General features: G+C 37.6%; 2 protein-coding genes across 2 annotated transcripts; both read right to left on the bottom strand.

Annotated features, from left to right (window-relative positions):
* Positions 1-109: 109 nt before the first annotated feature.
* gtf2h1 (general transcription factor IIH, polypeptide 1) lies at positions 110-8,115 on the bottom strand. Its single transcript, XM_027019943.2, has 15 exons — positions 7,936-8,115; positions 6,639-6,794; positions 6,322-6,514; positions 5,952-6,117; positions 5,725-5,818; positions 5,245-5,394; positions 4,467-4,546; positions 3,823-3,953; positions 3,643-3,730; positions 3,441-3,529; positions 2,655-2,772; positions 2,139-2,229; positions 1,627-1,742; positions 1,167-1,259; positions 110-903 (listed from the first exon to the last, which is right to left on the bottom strand). Exons 2-15 carry the CDS (start codon positions 6,790-6,792, stop codon positions 817-819), a joined length of 1,650 nt encoding a protein of 549 aa, XP_026875744.1. The 5' UTR covers positions 6,793-6,794; positions 7,936-8,115; the 3' UTR covers positions 110-816.
* A 4,373-nt stretch (positions 8,116-12,488) lies between these two features.
* Positions 12,489-21,469, bottom strand: LOC113569343 (intestinal mucin-like protein). The gene is made up of 19 exons (XM_035523530.1): positions 21,332-21,469; positions 21,001-21,155; positions 20,081-20,261; positions 19,381-19,628; positions 19,014-19,197; positions 18,573-18,771; positions 17,131-17,306; positions 16,927-16,996; positions 16,532-16,632; positions 15,882-15,913; positions 15,617-15,794; positions 15,037-15,141; positions 14,871-14,911; positions 14,645-14,764; positions 14,165-14,260; positions 13,728-13,856; positions 13,194-13,233; positions 12,943-13,066; positions 12,489-12,756 (listed from the first exon to the last, which is right to left on the bottom strand). The coding sequence occupies exons 1-19, from the start codon at positions 21,369-21,371 to the stop codon at positions 12,591-12,593; spliced, it is 2,385 nt and encodes a 794-aa protein (XP_035379423.1). The 5' UTR covers positions 21,372-21,469; the 3' UTR covers positions 12,489-12,590.
* Between the last annotated feature and the right edge of the window lie 987 nt (positions 21,470-22,456).

Below are 22,456 nucleotides of genomic sequence, written 5' to 3' on the forward strand. Positions count from 1 at the left end.
CATTTTAAGCAACTCAGACTTTGGAGATGTCCCTACAATAAAGACAAATGTACAAATACAAATCTATAATAAGGACAAATTTAAACACTACAGATATTCAATGAAAAGGTCAGTTGGAATCTGTTACTTTATTTTGAGTACATCCTGAAACTTATCTTCAGTGCAGTTAGAATAGCTGTTCAGCTAGCTGTATGCACACATTAATAATGTATAATAGAAAGAGTATTTTTACAGTATTGCTTTATTTATACCCCTCCCAACCTTTGGCCTCTGGGTGTCTACAGAGCCATACTGCATTGCATTTAAATCGGTTAAGTTTCAAGAATTCGTCCTTGTGTCCTGTGCACCACTTAAATTCCCCTTCTCACAAGGTCATTTTGCATTGAACATTTATAGTTCCTGAGAATACTTCCTCTGGTATCATTAAGCCCACAGTTTGGTCATGAAATTCAACACTGTCAAGTCCACATCTGATTCCAATATTAACCAGGAAGCCAGACAACTTCTCCTCCACTGAAAGTGAGAGAAAATAGCAGAAAGCCAAACAGTACAAAGAAGAAAAACAGAGATAAAGGGAACCCCCCCCCCCCCCTCCTCAAAACACTAGTTATTCTTTTTGGTGCAGTCCATCTCCACATGGACCAATTTGGTGAGAGCAGTGTCCTGCCCATCCAGCCACAGATGGTTTCACTCACTACTCTCAACTCTGGGAGGAGCAGCCTGCCTGGCCTAAAAAGAGAGTGTACTTCCGCTCTGCGCTCTACTCCCTCTTTCCATTTCTCCTATCGTCCTTCAAATGAATCTGCCCCTCTTCTTTCAGGTTTTTTTCATCATGCGGCGCATCTGCCAGGCATGGAACTTGTTATAAGCAGCCTGAATCATCTCTTCCAGATGGCTGATCAGCTGTGAATATAACAAACGAACACATTCAATTCAACTAAGCATGTTCACCATTTTGTTTTTCATTAGTTTGAGATACACCACTTCTGCATAGTGCCTCTAATTCAAATGCCCTGTTTATCCATTTCTTCCATGGGCAATATTGTCAGTAATATAGTGCACACACACAAAAACAAATTCTCTGATACATTAACACAGGCAGGAAATATCAAAGAGCTGAGTATAAACCTTAACACAATAACATTAAAAAGGGACAGGGGCCTTACGTTGCTGCTTAAGTACTCCCGTTGAATCTTCCCTTGGAAAGGGTGAAGCTTGGTCGACTGGAATCTCTCCAGATTGGACTGCATTTTAACCACCTAAACATATGGTTTAGGCAAAGGTACAAATATTGTTAAGAATGTCACTCTTAATGAAATGGTTAAACATGCAATGAAACTACACAAAACACAGTATGCATTATATTCTTAATGGGCTGTGGTGTGTGTAAGGTCCAACCAAACAAGTAATACAACAGCCCTCTAGTGGCCATCAGTGTTGTAGTACTCCACAAAGAAACACTAAGCAAAGTAAAATGGTTTCTCAAGCAGGAACTGTCAAAAATGTTTTGTAACATCAGTTCAAAAACTGAACTTATAAAGCACTTCAAACATACATTGTTACATTTTATGGGATGCATTATAACACTGCTGCAGTAATTGCTGTTGTGAACTGTGTCATCTGTACCTTCTCCTCCAGGAAGGGCGTGTTGACAGGAAAACATGACCAGAAGTGCCGTAGCAGCTCTCCTGCTGCTGTGTACAAGTGCTTCAGTTCACTCTGAATATCAACAGGTACCAGTTCTGCACACATGCACATGTACACAAACAGATAAGGCGAGGAATACAGTCAATAAACTACAATAACTACTGTAGAAACTGTTCCTGGTGTTTTGTAGCTCTAAAGTCAAGTTATCGTTTGCAATATGCATAAAAGTTTCATGATTGTTAATAAGCCTGAGGTAATGTGTTGACTTCAACATGCAGTAACAGATGAAGCACCTAATTTCAAGTTGTTTTAGGGGAACAACTACAAAACAGCCCTAAACTGAACCAAATTTAAAATGCTATAAGGGGTCATGTATCCAGTCCAGTCTGGAACCAATTTATTGCCACATCATACAAATCAAAAAGGTTTACAGAACCTCAATTTATAAAATAAATACATACAAAAAAGCTGCAAGAGAGACTGGAACTTACGACTGACTGTCTGATGGGCTCCAGTTTGCATTAGCGCTCCTCCCGGAGATAGGGCTGTAATGGCTGAACTAGCTGCACTGCTGGACATCACCTACAAAGACAACAAATGACAAGGGCTTTTTTCAATCCCAAGTGGCAAGGACACAGCAAGTCTTCTCATAATGACTTAACAATTTGTATTTATTTGATCAGAGAGCAACTCTTAACAAGCTATTCCCTTTAACACTCAAGTGTGTTTGTATTTTAGCATTTCATACTATGACTGAGCTGGCTAGAGCTGGTGAGTCTCCGTGCAAAAAGGGCAAACTATCAATTTAAAGACTTAAATTCAATCTAAGGAGAATAGGTGGCTTGTTTTGGCTGGATCAAAAACAAAAGTCTGAAAAAAAGAAGGAAGAAGAAAAGAAAGAAGATAAAGAAAAGGAAGAATTACAGTGAGTAAGGAGTAGGTAGAGAATAAGACAGTAACAAAATACATTAGATAGGCCCAGACTAACAGAGGTAGGGCAAGAAAACCTGAGTAAGGCAGGGTTTATAGCAGCTCATTTCTTCTTGGATGCAGCTGACTGAGCTGATGATGTCCTGACTTGTAGAGTAGTGATGAGATTGCAGGGGAACTGGACCATGCGAATATCTTAAAGGGGTGGGATCCAGAGTATTTCAAAGAGGAAAAAGGAATTACACAAATGAGTACCTGTAATAATGAGTTAGCTAGTTCACTTATTTTGTTGCAATATTGGTGGCACACGAAACAAGGGGAAGGACGTTTTCAAAGACCTTCATCCTTTTGACTCTAGTTAGATGCTGTATGGGTGTACCGAGACACATATTTTAACATTCCATATCATTCTTGATTCTGTGTGCAAGATTTTATCCAATTTGATCCAATATTTTATTTGTTAAAATATACTGATACCTCATAGCTAATCATATGCTGCATAGCTTAAAATACAATTTTTATTTAAAAACAACTGCAAAGTAGCATGTACTGGTGCAAGAAACAAAACATAAAACAAAGATCTTATAAAAACCTTAAATAATAGAAAAACCTGAACTGCCTCACAAAGTACACAATACATGGGAGACTCTGGGAAGGTACTACAGGAAGAAATGACAGTATAGTTCTACATTTCAAACATTGTTTGCTTGCCTTTCTTTTTTCTTTTCACCTTATACTTTGTTTTTGTTTTGACCTTTATAACTAATTTCCGTAACTATCATTTAAGATTATAAGTAGTCCCCTCCTACTCTGACACAGAATTCAACAAATATACCTGTTAGATCTAGGTAGCTCAAATGTACCTGTCAAATTTTTTCAATTTCAATGCAATTGTTTTAGGGCCCGTCTCATTTTGAAAGTCCTCATACTCAATGGCTTCTTGAAGTTTCACCTAGGGGGGTGGTGATTAAAAATATAGTAAATATAAATACATAATACCTCAACATATTTATGGAAAACTTAAAAACTCTCTCTTACAATAAATATATTGGGCTTATTTTAGACCTTTTTAATCGGTGGCTGAAAGGTATCTGAATCTCTAGAATTCCCATCTGTGCTGCTGGTCTCGCTGGCTTGGTCACTGGAAGTATCCCTGTAGACATAGATTTCTGGGTCAAACACTTTACTTTACAGATATGTAAACAGGCTCATGCCTGTACACGACACATTTGTCTGAATGCTTACATTTTACGTAGGCCAGCTGCCAGCACCATGGCACTGTGATGGTTGAAGCGTTTGATAATGGCAGAGTTACTATTTTCCTTCACTGTTTTACTTGAGTTGGATGTGGAGGGACCTGTTAAGGATCCATAGCCCTGAGGACACATGTGATAGTTAAAGACTATTATAAAATGGATAGTTCCAAATCTGAAATCAGATTGGCTGAGCCACATTCAAAGCTACTATAAAATACCTAAAATGACCAAACAATAAATGACATACATGGCCTCACACATCAACTGAACTTGGCATTACGAAGTTATTAAAGAGCATTTAAAACTTTTTTTTGCTGGGCAAAAAGTGCCTGGTGGAGTAACTGTCACTGTCACTATTAATATGATCTCTTGAACAATGTTTATCATATTGCATTTTGTTGCCATTTTATAAAAGCAGTAAGCTACTTTAGACAGAACATTACAGTGATTTTGCTATAGCTAAATGGGTTTTAGGCACGATGCAAAGACAAGGTAAAATAAGAGTGAAGCATATGGTAAAATAACTATAAAATAACCGTAATAATCTTAAATGGCTTATTATGTTACTATAGCTTTCTAACTCCATTAGCAGGCAATATGGAGTGAGTTTCCATAGCTGGTTCATAGCATTACCTCATCTAATGTTTTATCCTCCAGAGACAGCAGGTCCACCATGGGGTTCTTAACACCTTGAACCACCATGGACTTCAACCCTGTGCAATACAGATTATTAAAAAGTGAGCAGGGCTGGGAACCATAAAAGATAAAGTGTTCTGTTCCAATCTATTATGTTCCTATTCATTTTCTCTGTTCCTCATTTTCTTATTATAAAAACAAACAAACAAAAAAACAACCTAAAACTTGTATGCAGGGAGAAAAAGAACAGGACATACTACAGCGATGTTATAGTTTTCCAGCTACTGCTAAGCTACATGGCCAAATTTGAATTGCAACTTGGAAACAATGAAAAGTACATTAACTATTACTGCATTTCAATGGATCGCTTTCAGTGTCATGGAACCCAACCTTTAAATTCTCCCCCATAGTCTCTGTGGAATGTCTTCTTTCAAATAAAATTCTAAAACTCTCAAACTTACTGTTCAAAATATTTTTTTCTTTCTTTCTCACTAAAACAACATATGTTCTCTATGGGATTCTTCATACTGTTGCCTTAAAAAAACAATTGCATAGAGATATTCTGTGATTCCGTTTTCCTACACCATTCATCTTATCTTCTTGTTAAGTCTTGGTGTTCATGATTTATGACGGCATTTATTTGCCTCATTTGTTATGCAACCTTGAGCTTGAGAAAGGCACTATACAAATAACTTATTACACTCTGTTCTCCCTTTTCATCTTTATTTATTGAACCAGGTAATTTTGTTTGCTCAACAATTTTTTGGCAAGTTACCTTTCTCATCCTGCTTGGCACACTCAGAAAAGAGATCCTGAAGGCCAGTATTGATGCGATCTCTGTGGAAATAATGTGACTGAAAGAAGCGTGTCCAGAAATCTTTCTCAGTCAAGTTGTGAGGCACATTTTCAGCATACTTCTGTTTGACTACACAAAGAGAGATTTAAGACCAAGCAAGTCAGTGTCTACATAGTAGCTGGAACAATTTAAAAAAATCATGTGTACATTCTTGCCAAAACACTACCCAGTCTTTAGAAAACTGAGCCACTCCAAAAGCCAACAGCAGACATGTTTCCCAGGATAACATCACCACAGCCAACATGGGATAGTAGATAACAGTATAAACAATCTCTCTCTTATTATGTGGTATATCTGGAAGATGCACCATACAGTCATAATTTATTTACCTTTAATATTTAGTGTGTTATGAATGGATGTGACGAGCATGCAGACTGGTCTGGCATGATGATGCCTCACCTGCAGGGTAGGTTCTGAATATCGATTCAATAATGTCAGTGGTCAGGTTGTATCTCAGACCATTACATCCATCTGTCTGAGGTCTAATGTCTGCCTATAACCAACATGACGCTCCATTAGAACACAGACTTGCCAGCTGCACATTCATAATAATCAGTACTCAGTCTAAACAAAATTACTGATTATGAGAGAAAGTTGTAAAAGGAAGCCTGGGTGTTTGAGCTCACCAGGAAGGCTGCTGATATGCCCACTTCCTGCTTATTGTTGTTAGAGCTGAAGTGATCTGTGGAACTCAGCTTCAGCCGATTAGCCCAGAATTCCTCTGCACTAATGACCTGACTTACTACCAGGTCTTTATAGAGCTGAAACAGCACTGGGTCCTCCTGCAGCATCCTGGGAAATAACAGGAATAAACTGAATTTGTGTTTTATGTTTATATGTACAGGAAACATTAGCTGAATTTAGTTACATACCATAACCCACTTTCACCATTTTCAGTAAGGAAAGTAAACAGGTTAATCAATTACAGCAATGGCACAAGCAATCTAATGCACCCCCACCCCCTAACTTGGCTAGCTTGGATAAAAGCAGATTTACCTGTTTTTCTCCTCTAGTTCTTTGTTAGCTTTCTTTTTAAACTTGGGCAGGAGCTGCTGTAGGAGGTCTTTGGCAGCATCTCTATCCTTCATAGCTGTGCTTTCATTTGCAAAGTGGAAAGTTGTACTCTCTCCTGTGTGTAGCACCAGCTGAAGCTGGATCTTGGCCTTGCCTTCAGGACTGATCTTTTGACCTGTGAGTGCACACAGCAGGGAATGGTTACTCTTTACACAGCCACCATCATGGCCAAAACTGGCACAACCAAAGATCATTTTGGGAAAAGGGGGCAGCACTTATGAGCTTTAGGCAATACTTACAGCGGATGTCTGCGTACAGGTGGCTGACAGTGAAGCGATCCTTTCCCTCTGGGCCCCAGGCTATGCGTTCAGTCATTAGATAGAGTGTTCCATCCTGTTTCCGCTGCCGGACCTTCTTCACCACTAGCAGTACCTCCTCCGACAGGGCCGCCATGACTAAATCGGAAAATGCAAACAAAGGGGAACAGAAAAACAAAAAGCACATGAAATGAAATGTTATTACATTTATGACTGCATTCATTTTTTGGATTTTTATCAAACTTAAACAAGGTAAACACTGAATAAACCTAGTCATTAGCTAGACTGCTTTTTGTTCATGGCTCTACCGTCATATGCAAACCAAAAGAAATATACACAGAAAAATATACATATATACATACAAAAAACAAAAAACACACGCAAAGGCTACAGTTTATGAAACACTACCATTAACAGAATAGACTGAACTTTCCTGAATTATGCTTAATAGTGAAGTAAAAGTTCGAAATTGATTCGTTTTGATTATAAAATCAAGACAATTTCAGCAATGGGGTTCTTCCCTTAGTTCAGCAGGGTATGATCGAAATGTCTATAGCGAAAATGCAAACCAGTGTGATTTATCAAATAACTGATAGTGTATACCACGTATTGTATATGCATCTGAAACAGAAAAAAATAAGCAGAGCAGACAAATATGTTTGAATATATATATATTAACGAATGTATATCAACGCTGAACCCTTGCGGTAACTAGCAATACAACAATGCTAGGTTTGCTAACGAATAGTAAAAATCTGCAATTAGCTAGCTAGAATTTAAAGACAGTGTCTCGATGTCATTTCCACACTGAACTGTAGTTACAACAATAATAGCTAGCTAGCTAGCTAGCTAGCTCAAACATCAGAAATCAGAAGTAGGCGCTAAGTATTTTAGGTTTTACTCCCATTTCATCTAGCAGCTAGCTAGGTTAACTTATTTAACACAGTGTATACTAGCTACCATAGATGTTAATGGAAAGGCTTCGCTAGCTAGCATAACTTACAAGCTAGCTGGCTAGCTAGTTTGCTATTATACCTATCAAACAAATGTATCTCGCTAAGCGAGCTACTACGCTAAGTGTGAAAATATTCACGCATTTCCAAGGCTATCTACCAGCTATCTAGCTGGCTAGCTAATTATTATGACAGCATATTGCCAGCAGGTTCAGTATAGATAAACAGCCTATTAGCTAGCTAGCTAACTCATGCTATGTGGCAGTGAAAAGTAGCATGCCGGTGGTATGAACACAACCAAATCGATGATCTAGCTAGATACTTGCCTGGGGCTCCAACGTTAATGATCTTGTTTCCTCAATGTTTGTAACTGTGGTTACTGATGTAAACCAGCCGTAAATGTCACTATTTAATGTATTATTCACAACCAACTCCGAAGCCTAATATGTCATCCCCTACAACTTCGAAGTTCTCCATGATCGCAAAAATAATAATAATAAAAAAAAATGTCGTGTAAAAGCCAGAAACGGTGGACGGATATTTCGTGATAATGTTAAATAGGCACTTCAAAATTAAAGCCCACTGACACGACACGATGTTATTAATGACTCTTTCATTAATATACATTTAATATATGCCCATAAGCCAGTATATTACAAACGACTTGCACCTACTCTCAGTGGGCACTCTATTAGGCGCAGCAAGCAGAAATACCTTAAAGTGCAAATATTTGGAAAAAATGAGATACTAAAAAGGCATAGGCTACTGTATTATGTCTATGTTCATTACAATAATGTAATGGCACATCAAAACATTAAGGATATTTGCTACCTTTTCATTTTCTTCTTTTGAGCTTCTAAAAATGAGCATAGGAGAGAAACAGTAAAAGAGAGGAGCAGTGTAAAATTCTCAGAAAGCAGATCATTTTGAAGATTAAAAAGCGTAAGAAAGTAGGCCTATATCAAAGCAATGTGAAACAGTCAAGGTTAGAGTAGAACCCTTAAAATACTGAGGAAAAACTATTAGCTGTATATTTTCTGTTTTATTGCATTTTTGTGTGTATCAGTAATCATACAGGAAACAATATTTAAGCAGTTCATTTAGACTGCCAGTGTAAGAATAAAATTGTCAATAAACCAGTAAGAACCGGCAACCATATATGTTTGTCGAAATGTTTTAAACATAATTCGTAAACACATTATTCAATTACTTACTTTTAAAGTGAATCAGGCTTGAATTAGAAGGTGACCAGGGGACCAGACTCACCAAGGGACCAGGCACATCTGGCATATATGTGAGGTATACAGCTGGCACAGTGGTGTCTGGGACAGCTGGGACAGTTGCATTAGTGGCTATCACTGTGAATTAATTAACATTCCATATCCTAAGAACCAGTTGAACTTTCTTTAACTCATAAACTAGAGGCAAGCCAGATAACTGCAAACACTTAATCGAAGGGTGTTTGCGGTTATCTGGTTTGAACATAGTGAGATCTAGGAGACTAAATTCTAGTAAACACGTGTGCGTAATTAAACCCCCACCACATAAGTAATGGAAATCAATCCAGCACCTCTAGTAAAGATGACCCATTTGGGGATATGGTGACAGCACTATTCGACCAAAAGACATGACCTGGTTACGTAGAGAGTCCAAAAAGCTACACTCTCTGACCTTGCATCCCTCATGTCCAACTATAAACCGTGCCGACCCCCAAGAATCTTTTAGCCTTCGGTATAGCCAACTTCGATGTGATGTAAACTCAAGTTCTGCAAACCCAGTTAGACAAATGTGCCCAAAAGATGGGTTATCAAACACAAGGAACCTGAACATAATCAACCCCCTAGTAACACTGTAGAGGATGAGGTAGATAAAGAATCTGTTCTCATACAGTTGAGAGAATGGCCAGTGGTCTTGATAAGTCCCTGCTTTCCTGCCTATTTCTAGAATATGTGCCCTGACCCCCTCATAGTAACTAAACCAAGGCACCATAGTAGAGCATTCTGCTGCCTGCAGCCATCTCAATGTCAGTGGTCTGATGCCCGTGGCCTTGACCATCTCAGCAAATGGGGGATACGTAGTGGAGAATGGCATTCCCCCATCTCCATTCTCCTTGACTGCACTCTCACCTCTATATAAGCACAACACCCATCCTGGAAGACCTGTTATCAAGACTAGAACATGGCTCCGCCAGGTTCAAATTCCACTACCTTATCAGGTCTCCAAATCTCCTTGGTAACTTCTACAAGGACACATGACTATCTGACCTAGCCTGGCGAGTGCAAAAGCCATTTTTATATGAGAAAAAAAGAGCTGCATTTAAAACATGGATTCACATTGCCCCCAGGGTTTGTAACAAGGCTCTCAACATGGACCAGTTAACTGTATATTACCTCATCATGACTGATGGTGATGCTTAACATTTCAGAACTGTGTTCCATCCTGGGAAAAATACAACTAGTCTCACTGTTGGACTGCTGTTTGACCTTTCTCTATATCAACATATACTGCCTTCTTTCTTCATGCCTTGCTATATCAGTTACTAATGAAATTATTATGATACTCATGCCTATCAGTATATAGTGTGCATAGTAATGTTATAAATATTATTAAGGAATTGATTCCCTCCTCAATTTAAGTATATTAGGTTGAAGAAGCAAAGATGTCACAGATGTCTTTGACAAAATGAAGGCAGCTAAGATTCTTGCCTAATGTACCCTAATAACCAAGTTCTTCTTTATTGGTAAATAATATGCTTTTTGGAAAAAGTATAACTGTTTCCTTATATTTTGTTATATGTTATATTACTTTCTTGCATTTAGAAACACAGACGACTCACTGCTTAGGTGAAATTAGTGTGATGGAAATTATTCAGTTATATTAGGTTCTAAAACTTGCCTCAGCTAACCTTAGGTATCAGTTTAATAGAAGGTACCTATCTTCTGTTATGCCTTTGTGTTTCAAATGTTTCATTCCTTTCTTTTTCTTCTTTTAACTTAGTCAAAGGCTAGGACCAAAACCAAAGACATGACTATTCATAGATAGACCAATTGAGTTCATTCCCTTCTCGTAACTCCACAAAATACTTTCTTGGATTTTCGTGGAGGTGTCAGGAGTAGTGTAAGTTTTTGTGAGTTAAGAATTAAGTATGCATAATTGTTTTTATATTGTATGTTGTTTTTATGTATTGTATGTTTTTAATATTGTATGTTAGATTTGTGTAATTGCTTTTTAGATTATGTAAAGCAATTTCTATCATTTTTTAAATATTGTATGTCTGACATTTTTTGTCATTGATAGAGTTAAAATTAGTTCTTTTGGCAGGCAATTAATTTTAAGTTATCAACTACAAAGCCATTTATGCTTGTTACATCTGAATATCCTATGTTCACAGCTAGTCACAAGTTTAAACACCTGCAAGCATCTCTGGAACATCTCCAAAGCCTCATGAATCTCAGTGGATTCTGATCTGTGCTGGGTTGGCTCGTGGCATAATATTTGAACATCTACAGACAGTTCAGCATACAGTTGGGTCATTGGCAGTGCCAGGAAGAACCTTGGATTTACACACAGTTTATTTGAACCTTGCTGTGTCACCTCCTTGCACACTGGTGGACAACTGACTAGACTGAAAGTAGGCCTCTTCTTTCATTCACATGCGATTCTTTGGTGCCAATAATTTGTTCCTATATTTATCATCACTATAGAATTAATCACTCCATGTGATCCGGCCATTAGACATAGGTATCTACTACTTCTTTAGTTATAGTCACTCCACAATGAGATATATCACCCCTGTTAGCTTAAACATTACAAAGCCTATTTGCCTGTTAGGACTCTCTCTTATAAAGGCATTTTGCTCCATTTTAATTTACTTGGTCATAGTAGCTTCCTGAATAGTTTGCTTTGGTTTAAGCTGTGTGTGAAGTTTCTGGGTTTATGGTTCATTCAATTTTATTTTGGTTTTATTTTTCATTCTTTCATTCTTCTAATAACTTGTTAGTGAGTTCTGTATACCTGAGCTAAGTCGATTATTTTATACATCCTCTATATTATAACATTTAAACTTTTGATACTGATTAATCATTAAACTGTATTTATTCAATAAATTGGTCATTATGGAACATACATTTTAACCAACAGTATTATGTCACTGCACACATTTCAAACTATAATATCAAAGGAAATTGATACATTATTGATTAACCTTCAGTAATTGATAACTAATAATAATTTCCCTATATCTAGGTGGTGCCCCATGTAATGCACCATGCCATCGGGCCCAAGTTGTCCAGAACTGATTTGAGGAGTATTCTGCAGAGTTCCAATGAATGGGCGGCCTGCACTTCTGCACAACATGACCCCAACTGAGCATTTATGGGATGTGGTGGAGAGGTCCATTCACACCCGTTATCTTGCACCTACAAACACCACAGAGCTGTGGGTGTCTATCCAGACGACATGGCTCAACATCACTCCAGACATCTTCCATTCACTTATGGAATCAATGGCATAATGAATTGGTGCACTTTGCCAGGCTAGAGGGGGTCCTACACAATACTAGTTCCTGTCCCATGTTCTTTCCTCACAGTTTTAATCATGTATTTACTTTGCATTTGCTCTGCCTATGTTGAAATGAAGGCTATATTTGTGGCCAGACACTCCGTAATTGTTTTATATACTCATAGATAAACAAAGAAATCCTAAATGCTTTTCATACTGTATTTTATTTAAACAGCTTCAGTTATAAGAATAAATAGTAAATCATCCCACTCCTTTAAAAGACATCTCTGAAAAATAATCTAAATAAAGCACTAAATAAAGTGAAATCTTCTAAAAAAAATTAGATAGAAATGGAAATATTCAAAGCAAGCTGATCAAAACCATGGGTTTTCCATGACAGTTTCACTATGACACTGCAGGCACAGTAGATACTTAAAAGGAGACCGGAGCTAAGGTGGGTATCTCCTATATGTGGTGCAGGCTAAGTGTTGCTTGCATGACACTTAGTATGGTTACAGCTGCACCCCTCCACATGGACATAGGTGTGTGTTACTGTATCTCCATTCATACAGTTCAGGGTCACTGTACGGTTACTGGTGTGGGTAGCCTGGCAGCAGCTACAGGTGGAAGAATCCAGCTCAGAGTACCTGAAATAGATAGATAGATAGATAGATAGATAGATAGATAGATAGATAGATAGATAGATAGATAGATAGATAGATAGATAGATAGATAGATAGATAGATAGATGTTAGTGGGTGATGTGTATAGATATGTGTGCATATGAGAGTGTGTGCTGGTGTGTGTGTGCGCATATGTGTTTGTGCTCTCACTTGCTGTAGCTGTTGCAGTCACCCTGACAATGTGTCTGTTCCACAGTGAAATTTGATTTGCAGCTATTGTGATTTATGTAATCAGTTGTGGTCTGTACTTTACATCCCTTTTCCTTTTCCACACCTGATGACAGAAACACAATTTATATTTAAGCTGAATGGTTTTGGTATATTAATGTTTGGTATATTACACTAGCAATCAGTCAGATGCAGAGTTTTAAGAAGATACATTATGGTAAAGTGATACTCACAAACTTGACAGCAGCCATCAGATGAAGGCTGTACTGTACCCTGCATATCAAAGATCAGACCAGAAAATCACATTTGTTCTGCTGTGTGGCCACAAAGTAATCCCAAATAACCAATACACTCATATTCCATTGCATTGTATCACATTGCAATTTGTAGGAAGTTCTTCGTCAATGATTATTGCCAATACCCACAATGATTACTTACCATTCTCACACAACCATTTACAATAATTTATTATGAAAGTCATTTTTATTAATTGGACAAAAAACAGCCAAGAATGCATTAGTACTAGGAATAATGCTTAGTAAATGGGGAAATTCAAATTCTCCTAAAGAAAGCGGGCACTGATTCTATGCCATGTGTTTCATTAAATCCAAGTAACTGTTAACTATTTTTTTTTAGATTTGTTCAGTGGTTAAGGTGCTTGACTTGTAATTGAAAGGTTGCTTGTTCAAGCCCCGCCACTGTTGGGACCCTGAGCAACCCTGCTCAATTGCTCAAGTTGTACGTGTACGTGTGTGTGTTATATTTACAGGTTCGCAGTTGTCGATGTTCAGAAGAGGGCACTGTGTCTTGTAGCTTGTAGTAATGTACTCTCCACCAATGTATGTGCAGATGAACCAGTTACAACCTGTGTTTTTAGGGGCCCATTTTGCTCCACTCTACACAGAAAGAGATATGATTCTAGTCACTACATTGCGAGAATGCTACATCATCCACAAATAAACAACAACAGTTTAGAAACCCTCAAAAGCTCAAATGTTCCCTTAAATGTTGTCTATTTTTTGGAGATGTAAAAAATAAATGTTGGAGGCTTGGAACTGGTAAATCTATATTTTTTTCAATGCAGTATCCCACTCAAGTAAAAACCTGACTTTTTCAGGTGCAAAAATATAACATACTTCATATTAGGAACATCTTGTACAGTTGCTATGTGCAGAGTATTCTAGGCTGACTGCTTGACATTTACCTGCAACATGCGTGTGGTGCCATTGTGGTTAAAGATGCACTTGGATTGCACACACTTGCCACAGCATTCAGAGGATGATTCCACATACTCATATCCCTGAAAGGCAGAGGTAGAGTCAAGTACAAATATTAGGGTAATGTTGGTGGATTAAAAAGAACAGCAATTATCGAAACGTTTAAATATATGATAAAACTGCCATAGACTGTACCTATGCAAACAACTTTCCCATTTCAGTGACTTGTGGAAAAGAACACAAGTGTCTGTCTTTATTCACATATATATTTCGATTTATGGCACAATCAGGACACTGACTGGCAACTATGTTGAGTCCAGTTTAATCCATCATAGTTTAATAATGTGTACAGAGACAGCTTTGGTGTCCAAACAAGGCACCTATAATATATAACTAAATAACATGGAGTTTTTGTGAAAGGACTATATGAGATGTGTACAGTATAGAAAAAGCTAAGCAATACTCACTGGCTCACACTCATTACAAGTCACAGATGTACAATGGATCTTGTGCAACTGGGTTTTTGGATCCACTTCCCAGGTACAGTTACACTCCTGGCAGTCCACCACAGGGATTGTGGTACCAGGCTGGAAATAAAGTGGAATCACAGAGAACATTACAATAGTATCAAAAATAAACAAAAAATGTTGAATATTATTAACGTGGGTGGCATTTTGAGTGCAAAGTTGTTACCTGATATTCCATATTTTTGTGCACACAGACTTTCTTGGGCTCTGGAACAACATAAAATTACACAGCATGATCAGTCACAAACAGAAAAAAGTAATAGCGAAAACAACTGGTAATGTGATTATGTGAAAGGAAGAAGCTGAGAAATATCTGTGCTAGATATTAATACCACATATGAGTTCAGGGCAGCATTTTCCTTCAGGTACTTGGAGGACAGGAATATAACCAATTTTGCATTTCTCTTCCACATTGGGGCAGGTTCTGATGTCACAGTCTAGAAGAAACAGTGGAGAGCAAGAAAAAGAGGTCATGGATTTTATTGTGAAAAACAATCTTACACCTAAAATGAATGGTTTCTGCCTGGTACAGTTGGTGTTATAGATAGAATTCAATAGAGAAACTGCAGAAAAATACTGTGAAAAATATTCTATAAGAATTCTAAGTCTACAGTTCTTAGAATTCTACAATTCTAGGAACTGTAGTGCAACTTGTGACATTCATATTTGCACTGTGTCATATATTTTGCTATGAAAACACTTAGCAAATGAATAATATAGCAGTACCTTAAAAGTATACTATGGGCAAAATTTTTAAACTTGATTAACATTAACATTAGAAAAAAACCCAAAACAATAATTGCATTCTTCAGCCCAGTATAGCTGATCACGAAGTCCTTGAGTTGGATGAGGTGTATTGAGGCAAGAAAAGCTTGAAACTGAAATGCATGAGTCTAAAGTATGCAGTCTTACGGCAGGAGACTATGGTGCAGCATGCATCTGAGGTATCTGTCACATTGAGTGGAACGAAGCCTGGTTCACTGCAGGTTACTTGGCTACTGTTTGAGCACTGCTTTGGTTTACAGGTCACAGCTATAGTTGACTCATCACAAACACAATGTTGACAGCCATACTGGAATTCCTCTCTGGGCTGACATTGAAAGCAAGAAAACAATGTTATAATATTGGTTCAATAGCCAGTATTAGCTACAGTCTCAAACTAATGAAGTCAACATACTGCTCGTGCTTGGCCAGATGGGTCTAGACATCCTGCAGAGGCAGAAACAAACAATGAGGCAAATATTACCATGCTGTAATTATGAACCTGTTCAATACTGTGACATATCTGCTTAATACTGTTACAGTGCATACACAGAGATGATAGATCACTGCATAGGACTCCACAGTAGATAACTCTGGTTTTACAGTTCTATACCAACATACCAACATTGCAGGTTCTTAAGCACAATTTAGAGCTGTTTTACAAGATGTGTTTACAGTTGCTTGCTAAAAGAAAACCAAGGCAATTTTATTGCTTTGTATTTATCATTCTATGTAGATAAACAGACTTTGCAGTAATTCTGACTTTTTACAGTATAAGCATGCACTACTTTCAATTTCTTGCAGAAAATGACTACAGAGTAGTTAGTGAATTCACAAACATATACAGTATATATTGCACAACAGTCAGTTTTTGGCTAATGGAAGTTACTCAGAGTAAATTCCAAAAACAATTTGGAGTTGCTAATCTGTTTTGTTTTTGTTTTTGTTTTTTTCATTAAAATCGGAACACCTACTGAAGAAATATACCTATTAGAAAATCACATTTCGATCAGACATCTTTGCATCATGTATAGGGCGACTTAGGAGCACAGGCTATTCACTCACCACACTTTTCAACACACAGTCCGGATTCCTTGTTAAACAGCAACATTCCATCAGGACAGAAGCAACCCTCAGTAGTCACATTCATAGTATGCTCATCAAGCCTGTAACTAAAAATGGTACAGAATATACATTTTCTCATTAATTGTTTGACATTAATTAAAACAATCTGTATACAAGAGTCCTTTAACAGTCTGACATAACAAAATTGACCTATCAGCCAATATTTCAGTCCTTCCCACCTAGCCAAACACGTGTGCCTATAGCTACATTAACATACTCAGCCACTTGAGATAAGACTTGTAAAAGACATGTTTAACACCTTTAGTTTGTAACTCAGTACACAGTGAGGGGAAGAACTGTGAGCTGTTAAATTAAATATAAATATGACAGTACACCTGTCCTGGCAGGAAGGCTGGTCAGCAGGTCCACAAGGTTTGTAGACTTTGTCACCTGGACACTGAACAGCTGAGGAATAACAGGCTTGTTATTTCTTATATGCTTTCAAAGAACTTTGCAGCTATTTTCAGTAGGTGTCAATCAGAAAGTTGCTGAATACATGTTATTAAAACTGCATGCTGTATATGACTAGTGAGCTTTACCACACAGGTCAGTATGGTTTCTCCAGTGCAAACAGATGCCAGACTGGGAGCAGGCTAAGGCATAGGTCTGTAGACTGGTGCACACTGCAGCAGGGTTTATCATATGACAACTGTCAAATTGACAGCCCTTGAAGTAGTTGTCAGGGGAGACGATGGGATGACAGTCTTTAAACAAGCTGTAGAAAAAAGAAAAATGAAAGAGGATAGTGAAATCAGTTCCAATATACTTCACATGGATAGGAAAAAACACATGACCAAGTTGCGAATTAAAGCCATGTTAGAAACATCAGAAGTTCCCGTTTAAGGAAAACAGTCTTCTTTTTTTTGTTCTTTTTCTAGATTATTTTAAGCATTTGTATGCCTTCTTTTGCATTCTTATTTCAAGAGAGATTCTAGGCTCTCCTTCATGTGAGCTTGTAGTGTTCATAAGTGACACAGTAAAAGGTCTTGAACTATGACCAAGGTGCGTTTTCCCCAAAAGCATTGCAGTGTTCAGGTTCTATTAAACAAGAAAGAGAGTGTTCATTGTAATACTTGTTCCACCATTTAATACCAATGGTATTGGGAGATAAAATAATGTAACAGTGCAGTTAAAGTGCCAGTGTGGAGCTCAGCGGGGTCACAGCCTCAGGAAGAGGTGTGAAAGTGGAGGGTGTAACACCTGCCAGGTGGAAGGAGGGTGAGAAGTCTATGGCAAGGACTTTTAGAAAGATCATTGATGATGTATAACTGGGGGCCTGTGATTTACATTTACAGCATCTAGCTGATGCTTTTACCCAAAAAAACCCTTATAATCATGGCTGAGTACAGCTTTGAGAAATTAAGGGTTAAGGGCCTTGTTCAGTGGCCCAGCAGTGGCAACTTGGCAGTGATGGGTTTTGAACTAGCAGGCTTTTGATTACAAGTCAATTACATTAACCACTGCCCCCATTTCACTTCCTGATGGTGGGGAACTGTGATGTGTTTAGGAACCGGTCTCGGTTCCAGAGGTAGCTGGCTGAAGTCTAAGGGATGATCCAAAATGATGTTTGTGCAGTGATGATTAATATCAAGCAGTGTCTGTTGTATCCGAAGGTTGCACGAGTAAGTCAAACAAAAATGCAGGAAATAATTTTAAAAAATACTATATTGCCAAAACTGGTGAGGGATCGATGCAAGCTAGCTTTATCCAGAGAGGATTTTTAAATGAGCATTTTAATGTTTTAAGTGGGTAGATGTCTATTTTTTATTTAATATTAATCTAGATTTTAAAGTATTTTAGTTTCTAGAGAATCATTTTTGCAGTGTGTACCATGATGTTATGTCATTTGTGTATGTGTGTGCATGCATTCATGTGTGTATGTGTGTATTTTCTTGATAATACAGCTGATGTCCTGATCAATCACCACATGACATGCTACTTATAACAAACAAGACACTGGCAGAACTGAATAGCTACTCACTTGCTCTTGAGCAGCTCACATACAGGGTTGGATGGACATGAAGGTTTTGTGGGTGGAGGGGTGGGCACAAGTGCTGGCACAGGGCAGTCTGTGTTGTACAGATCATTAGCTGGCCAGTAGTCTGCCATTACTTCACAGTTATCAACAAGTTTCCCCCCTGGTAGCATGCAGTCATCAGCCTGGTTGTTGTTGCAGGTACCTGTCAAAGGTAAGTCCACAATGCACTCTTCCTTCTGCTAGTATATATTAATTTAAGGATATTTTAGGAATCTAACCTATTAGTACTAGCTAAGTATAGCTGAGGATACTTTTCTTAGCTGCTTCTAATTTCTTAGCTAGTACATAGCTAGTGCAAATTGACAACTAAACATCTTTGTAAGTAACTCTGAATAAGAACAAGTAACTCTGAATAAAAAAGTAAATGCAAATATATTTCCATACCACAATGTCCCTGTGTGTTATTCCCAAAATATTGGAATGGCAGGAAGAGACTAAAACCAGTAACTCCAAATGTTACTACAACCTGGAGCTGTGGAATCTCCAGAATCAGGTTCACACCTGAGCTCACCACACTCATGCCATTTTTTGCGAAAGGTAATCTTAATACCTTATGACCTATTGAAGCCTGTGTAAGTTAAAAACAACAGAAAAGTATTAGAATATACCACTTTTTGTTTTATAATGAATGCAGTATGTTGTTGAATGAATAAAAAAAAGAGACATAGAATAGTCACATCCTTTTGTTCACAATTATAAGAAAAGCATTAATAAACTTATGCACAGAGGTTCCACTAAAGTCAACTCTTACCTCCAGGTTTGCAGCTCCTACAAGGTTGTTGTTTTTCAGTGTGATTACAATATGGTTATAGTGCACAATGATTGCCCTGGGGCAGGACACGGGCTCACGGGGGTCACATTTGACATTGTCAATGTAGATTTTCAAATGGTGTTTAGGTCTGATTTCCTCCATTAAAACATAAGTGCAGTTTCCTTGATGACTATAGAAGAGTCCATCAAAAGTTATATAGTGAGGGTCTCCCCAGCCTTCACAAATGCCTAGGATGGAAAATAGATGGCCTTCTTTACCTGACTTTTTGCATTTGTTTTTCACTTGAAAGTATAATGCAAAATATAACTTCAATACCATTTGATGAAAAGAACGTTTTTGTCATGTAATATACATGTTCTGTACACAAAGTTCATACCATCTGTGATAGATGATAGTGGTCATGTATGTGATGTATGTATAATGTATGTGTTCTTATACATTTAATAAATCTAATTAATTGTATCAGGCTCTGAGTCTAGTTGTACAGCACATATTTAGTATTTTGTATATTACTGACCTGTACTGAGCTGTCTGTGTAATTGCACAGAATGTGCATTGGATTTGAATTCAGCTAAAATGTAGGTCACGAGTGCTAAATTCTTTATTGCTGCGTATGTCAGATGTGTTATAATATCTGTGTTATGAACTTGCTATGTGTTATGAATCTTCCTTTACTTACAGTCACAGGCTTGTTCATAACAGCAATGATTCTTATCAAGCACAGATACTGGTTTCTTCTTATTTGAACAGGTGATGTTTTGAAGAGGTGGACACTCATAAGGGATGATCTCTATAATGTTGTCTTCAATGCACCTGGCCATGGTGCAGTTACAGGTCTCAAGCATAAAGGTCTCATTTGTCTGCCATGAAAAAGTATTCATTATTTAAAGAACTATCACACAATGCAATACTTTTACTTGCAGTGCTACTGTAAACTAAAGGTAAAGATCCTGTTTTAATATAGTTAGAAAGAACAAACAAACACAAAATTTGTTTTTTTTTGAGTTGGAATTATCTTTCATAGGACACAAAGAAATCTATAAATTATTGTCATGACTGGCCCCTCCCTAGTGTCCTGTAGTCATGGTTACGCTGTCTCATGTCTTTATTTTGCTTTGCGTCCGTGTTTTTACGCCCCTTGTTTAAGTTTCCCTGCCTTTGATTTCTATCATCTGTGTTGTTTAATGCTCATTATGGTATGTATATATACCCTGTGTTTGTTTAGTCTTGTTGGTGATTCTATGCCTCTTTTGTATGTGCGCATGTGCTCTGCCTGTGATAGTGGTTAATCCATGTCTTGTCTGTGATTGCTTGTGTTATTGTTATTTTGTTATAGCCTGTTTTGTGCTGTGTTTTACATTGTATTCCCATACTCTCCGCATTGGCTCTATGGCCCTGGACCATAAACTCTGTTTATGAATTTGCCCTTAATAAATCTTGCTCTTCTCAGCATAAGCATCTGTCTCGTGATCGCTCCATCGTGATTTTCATCAAAGCTCTAAAATCATGAATAAATTACATTGTAAAGGTTAACACTGCTAACAACCTCTGCTACCTTTCTCTATTATATGTATATTAGCAAATCTGTTTATTACTCACATTTACTTCCCACGGTGGACAATCATAGTATGGAGTGGGTGAAGGGGATGTCTGTCCACACAGTTCTGTTGTGTTTTGAATTTCACATCTAGCTGAACAATTCATGGTCAGACAAATACCTGATCCAATGTCAGTCTTGTTCAATATTGTTTCTCCTGTAAGGAATGAGATAAGCTGATTTGAAAAATAAACTTATTTTTCAAAAGGACAACAATTAAACAAAACAAAGAAATCTTAAAGTTTTAATTACATTGTAATAGCTAAATAGTTTAGTTTTGAACCATTGTTCAAATATCAATGTCTACCAAGTTTTATAATGTGAATAACTGACCTGGTTGATAGTGCTTCCCATTTATTATACAAAAACACATTGTGGTGATTGGACTTCTAGGTGAGGAAGTAGATACATGTGGTGTTCCTGTTGTTACAGTAGTTGTAACTTGTGGGATAGATGTCTGAGGAGAGGTTGTAGTTATATCTGAACCAGTTATAACAGTTATGGGCTTTGTGGTAATTGTTACTTTTGTAGTTATCCTAGTAGTCAATGTTTGCTGTGTTGATATAGTTGCTGTACTGATTTTAGGTGTTGTAATTGATATATAGGATGTTCCTGTAGTTGTAGTTGTAGTTGTAGTTGTAGATGGCCTTGTGGTCACAACAGCAGACCTTCCACTTGTTTTTTCAGTTGATGATTTAGACGTAACCACTGGGGTAGTTGTTGCTTTTGTAGTTTTCCCAGTAGTCAATGTTTGCTGTGTTGATGTAGTTGCTGTACTGATTTTAGGTGTTGTAATTGATACATGGGATGTTCCTTTAGTTGTAGTTGTAGTTGTAGATGGCTTTGTGGTCACAACAGTAGACTTTCCACTTGTTCTTTCAGTTGATGACTTAGACGTAACCACTGGGGTAGTTGTTGCTTTTGGAGTTTTCCCAGTAGTCAATGTTTGCTGTGTTGATATAGTTGCTGTACTGATTTTAGGTGTTGTAATTGATACATGGGATGTTGTAGTTGTAAATGGCTTTGTGGTCACAAAAGTAGACTTTCCACTTGTTTTTTCAGTAGATGACTTAGACGTAAGCACTGGGGTAGTTGTTGCTTCTGTAGTTTTCCCAGTAGTCAATGTCTGCTGTGTTGATGTAGTTGCTGTACTGATTTTAGGTGTTGTAATTGATACATGGGATGTTCCTGTAGTTGTAGTTGTAGTTGTAGATGGCCTTGTGGTCACAACAGTAGACTTTCCACTTGTGTTTTCAGTTGATGACCTAGGTGTAATCAGTGAGGTATTTAATAGTGGTTTTCTTGTTGCTTTTGTAGTTTTCCCAGTAGTCAATGTTTGCTGTGTTGATATAGATGCTGTACTGATTTTAGGTGTTGTAATTGATACATGGGATGTTCCTGTAGTTGTAGTTGTAGTTGTAGATGGCTTTGTGGTCACAACAGAAGACTTTCCACTTG

The sequence above is a fragment of the Electrophorus electricus genome, chromosome 2, assembly GCF_013358815.1.
Source record: "Electrophorus electricus isolate fEleEle1 chromosome 2, fEleEle1.pri, whole genome shotgun sequence".
Lineage (NCBI taxonomy): Eukaryota > Metazoa > Chordata > Actinopteri > Gymnotiformes > Gymnotidae > Electrophorus > Electrophorus electricus.

Bases quoted from the DNA above. Each gene is read 5' to 3' on its own strand.
- gtf2h1 (XM_027019943.2), bottom strand. From the start codon at position 6,792: ATGGCGGCCCTGTCGGAGGAGGTACTGCTAGTGGTGAAGAAGGTCCGG. The intron at 5,819-5,951 runs GTGAGCTCAAAC...TGTTGGTTATAG, and splicing joins GCATATCAGCAGCCTTCCTG to GCAGACATTAGACCTCAGAC. The intron at 3,954-4,466 runs GTAATGCTATGA...ATGTGTCCTCAG, and splicing joins AGGATAAAACATTAGATGAG to GGCTATGGATCCTTAACAGG.
- LOC113569343 (XM_035523530.1), bottom strand. From the start codon at position 21,371: ATGTGTTTTTGTATAATAAATGGGAAGCACTATCAACCAG. The intron at 14,261-14,644 runs GTGAGTATTGCT...TCTGCCTTTCAG, and splicing joins CTTGTAATGAGTGTGAGCCA to GGATATGAGTATGTGGAATC. The intron at 13,067-13,193 runs GTGAGTATCACT...TTCTGTCATCAG, and splicing joins TGATGGCTGCTGTCAAGTTT to GTGTGGAAAAGGAAAAGGGA.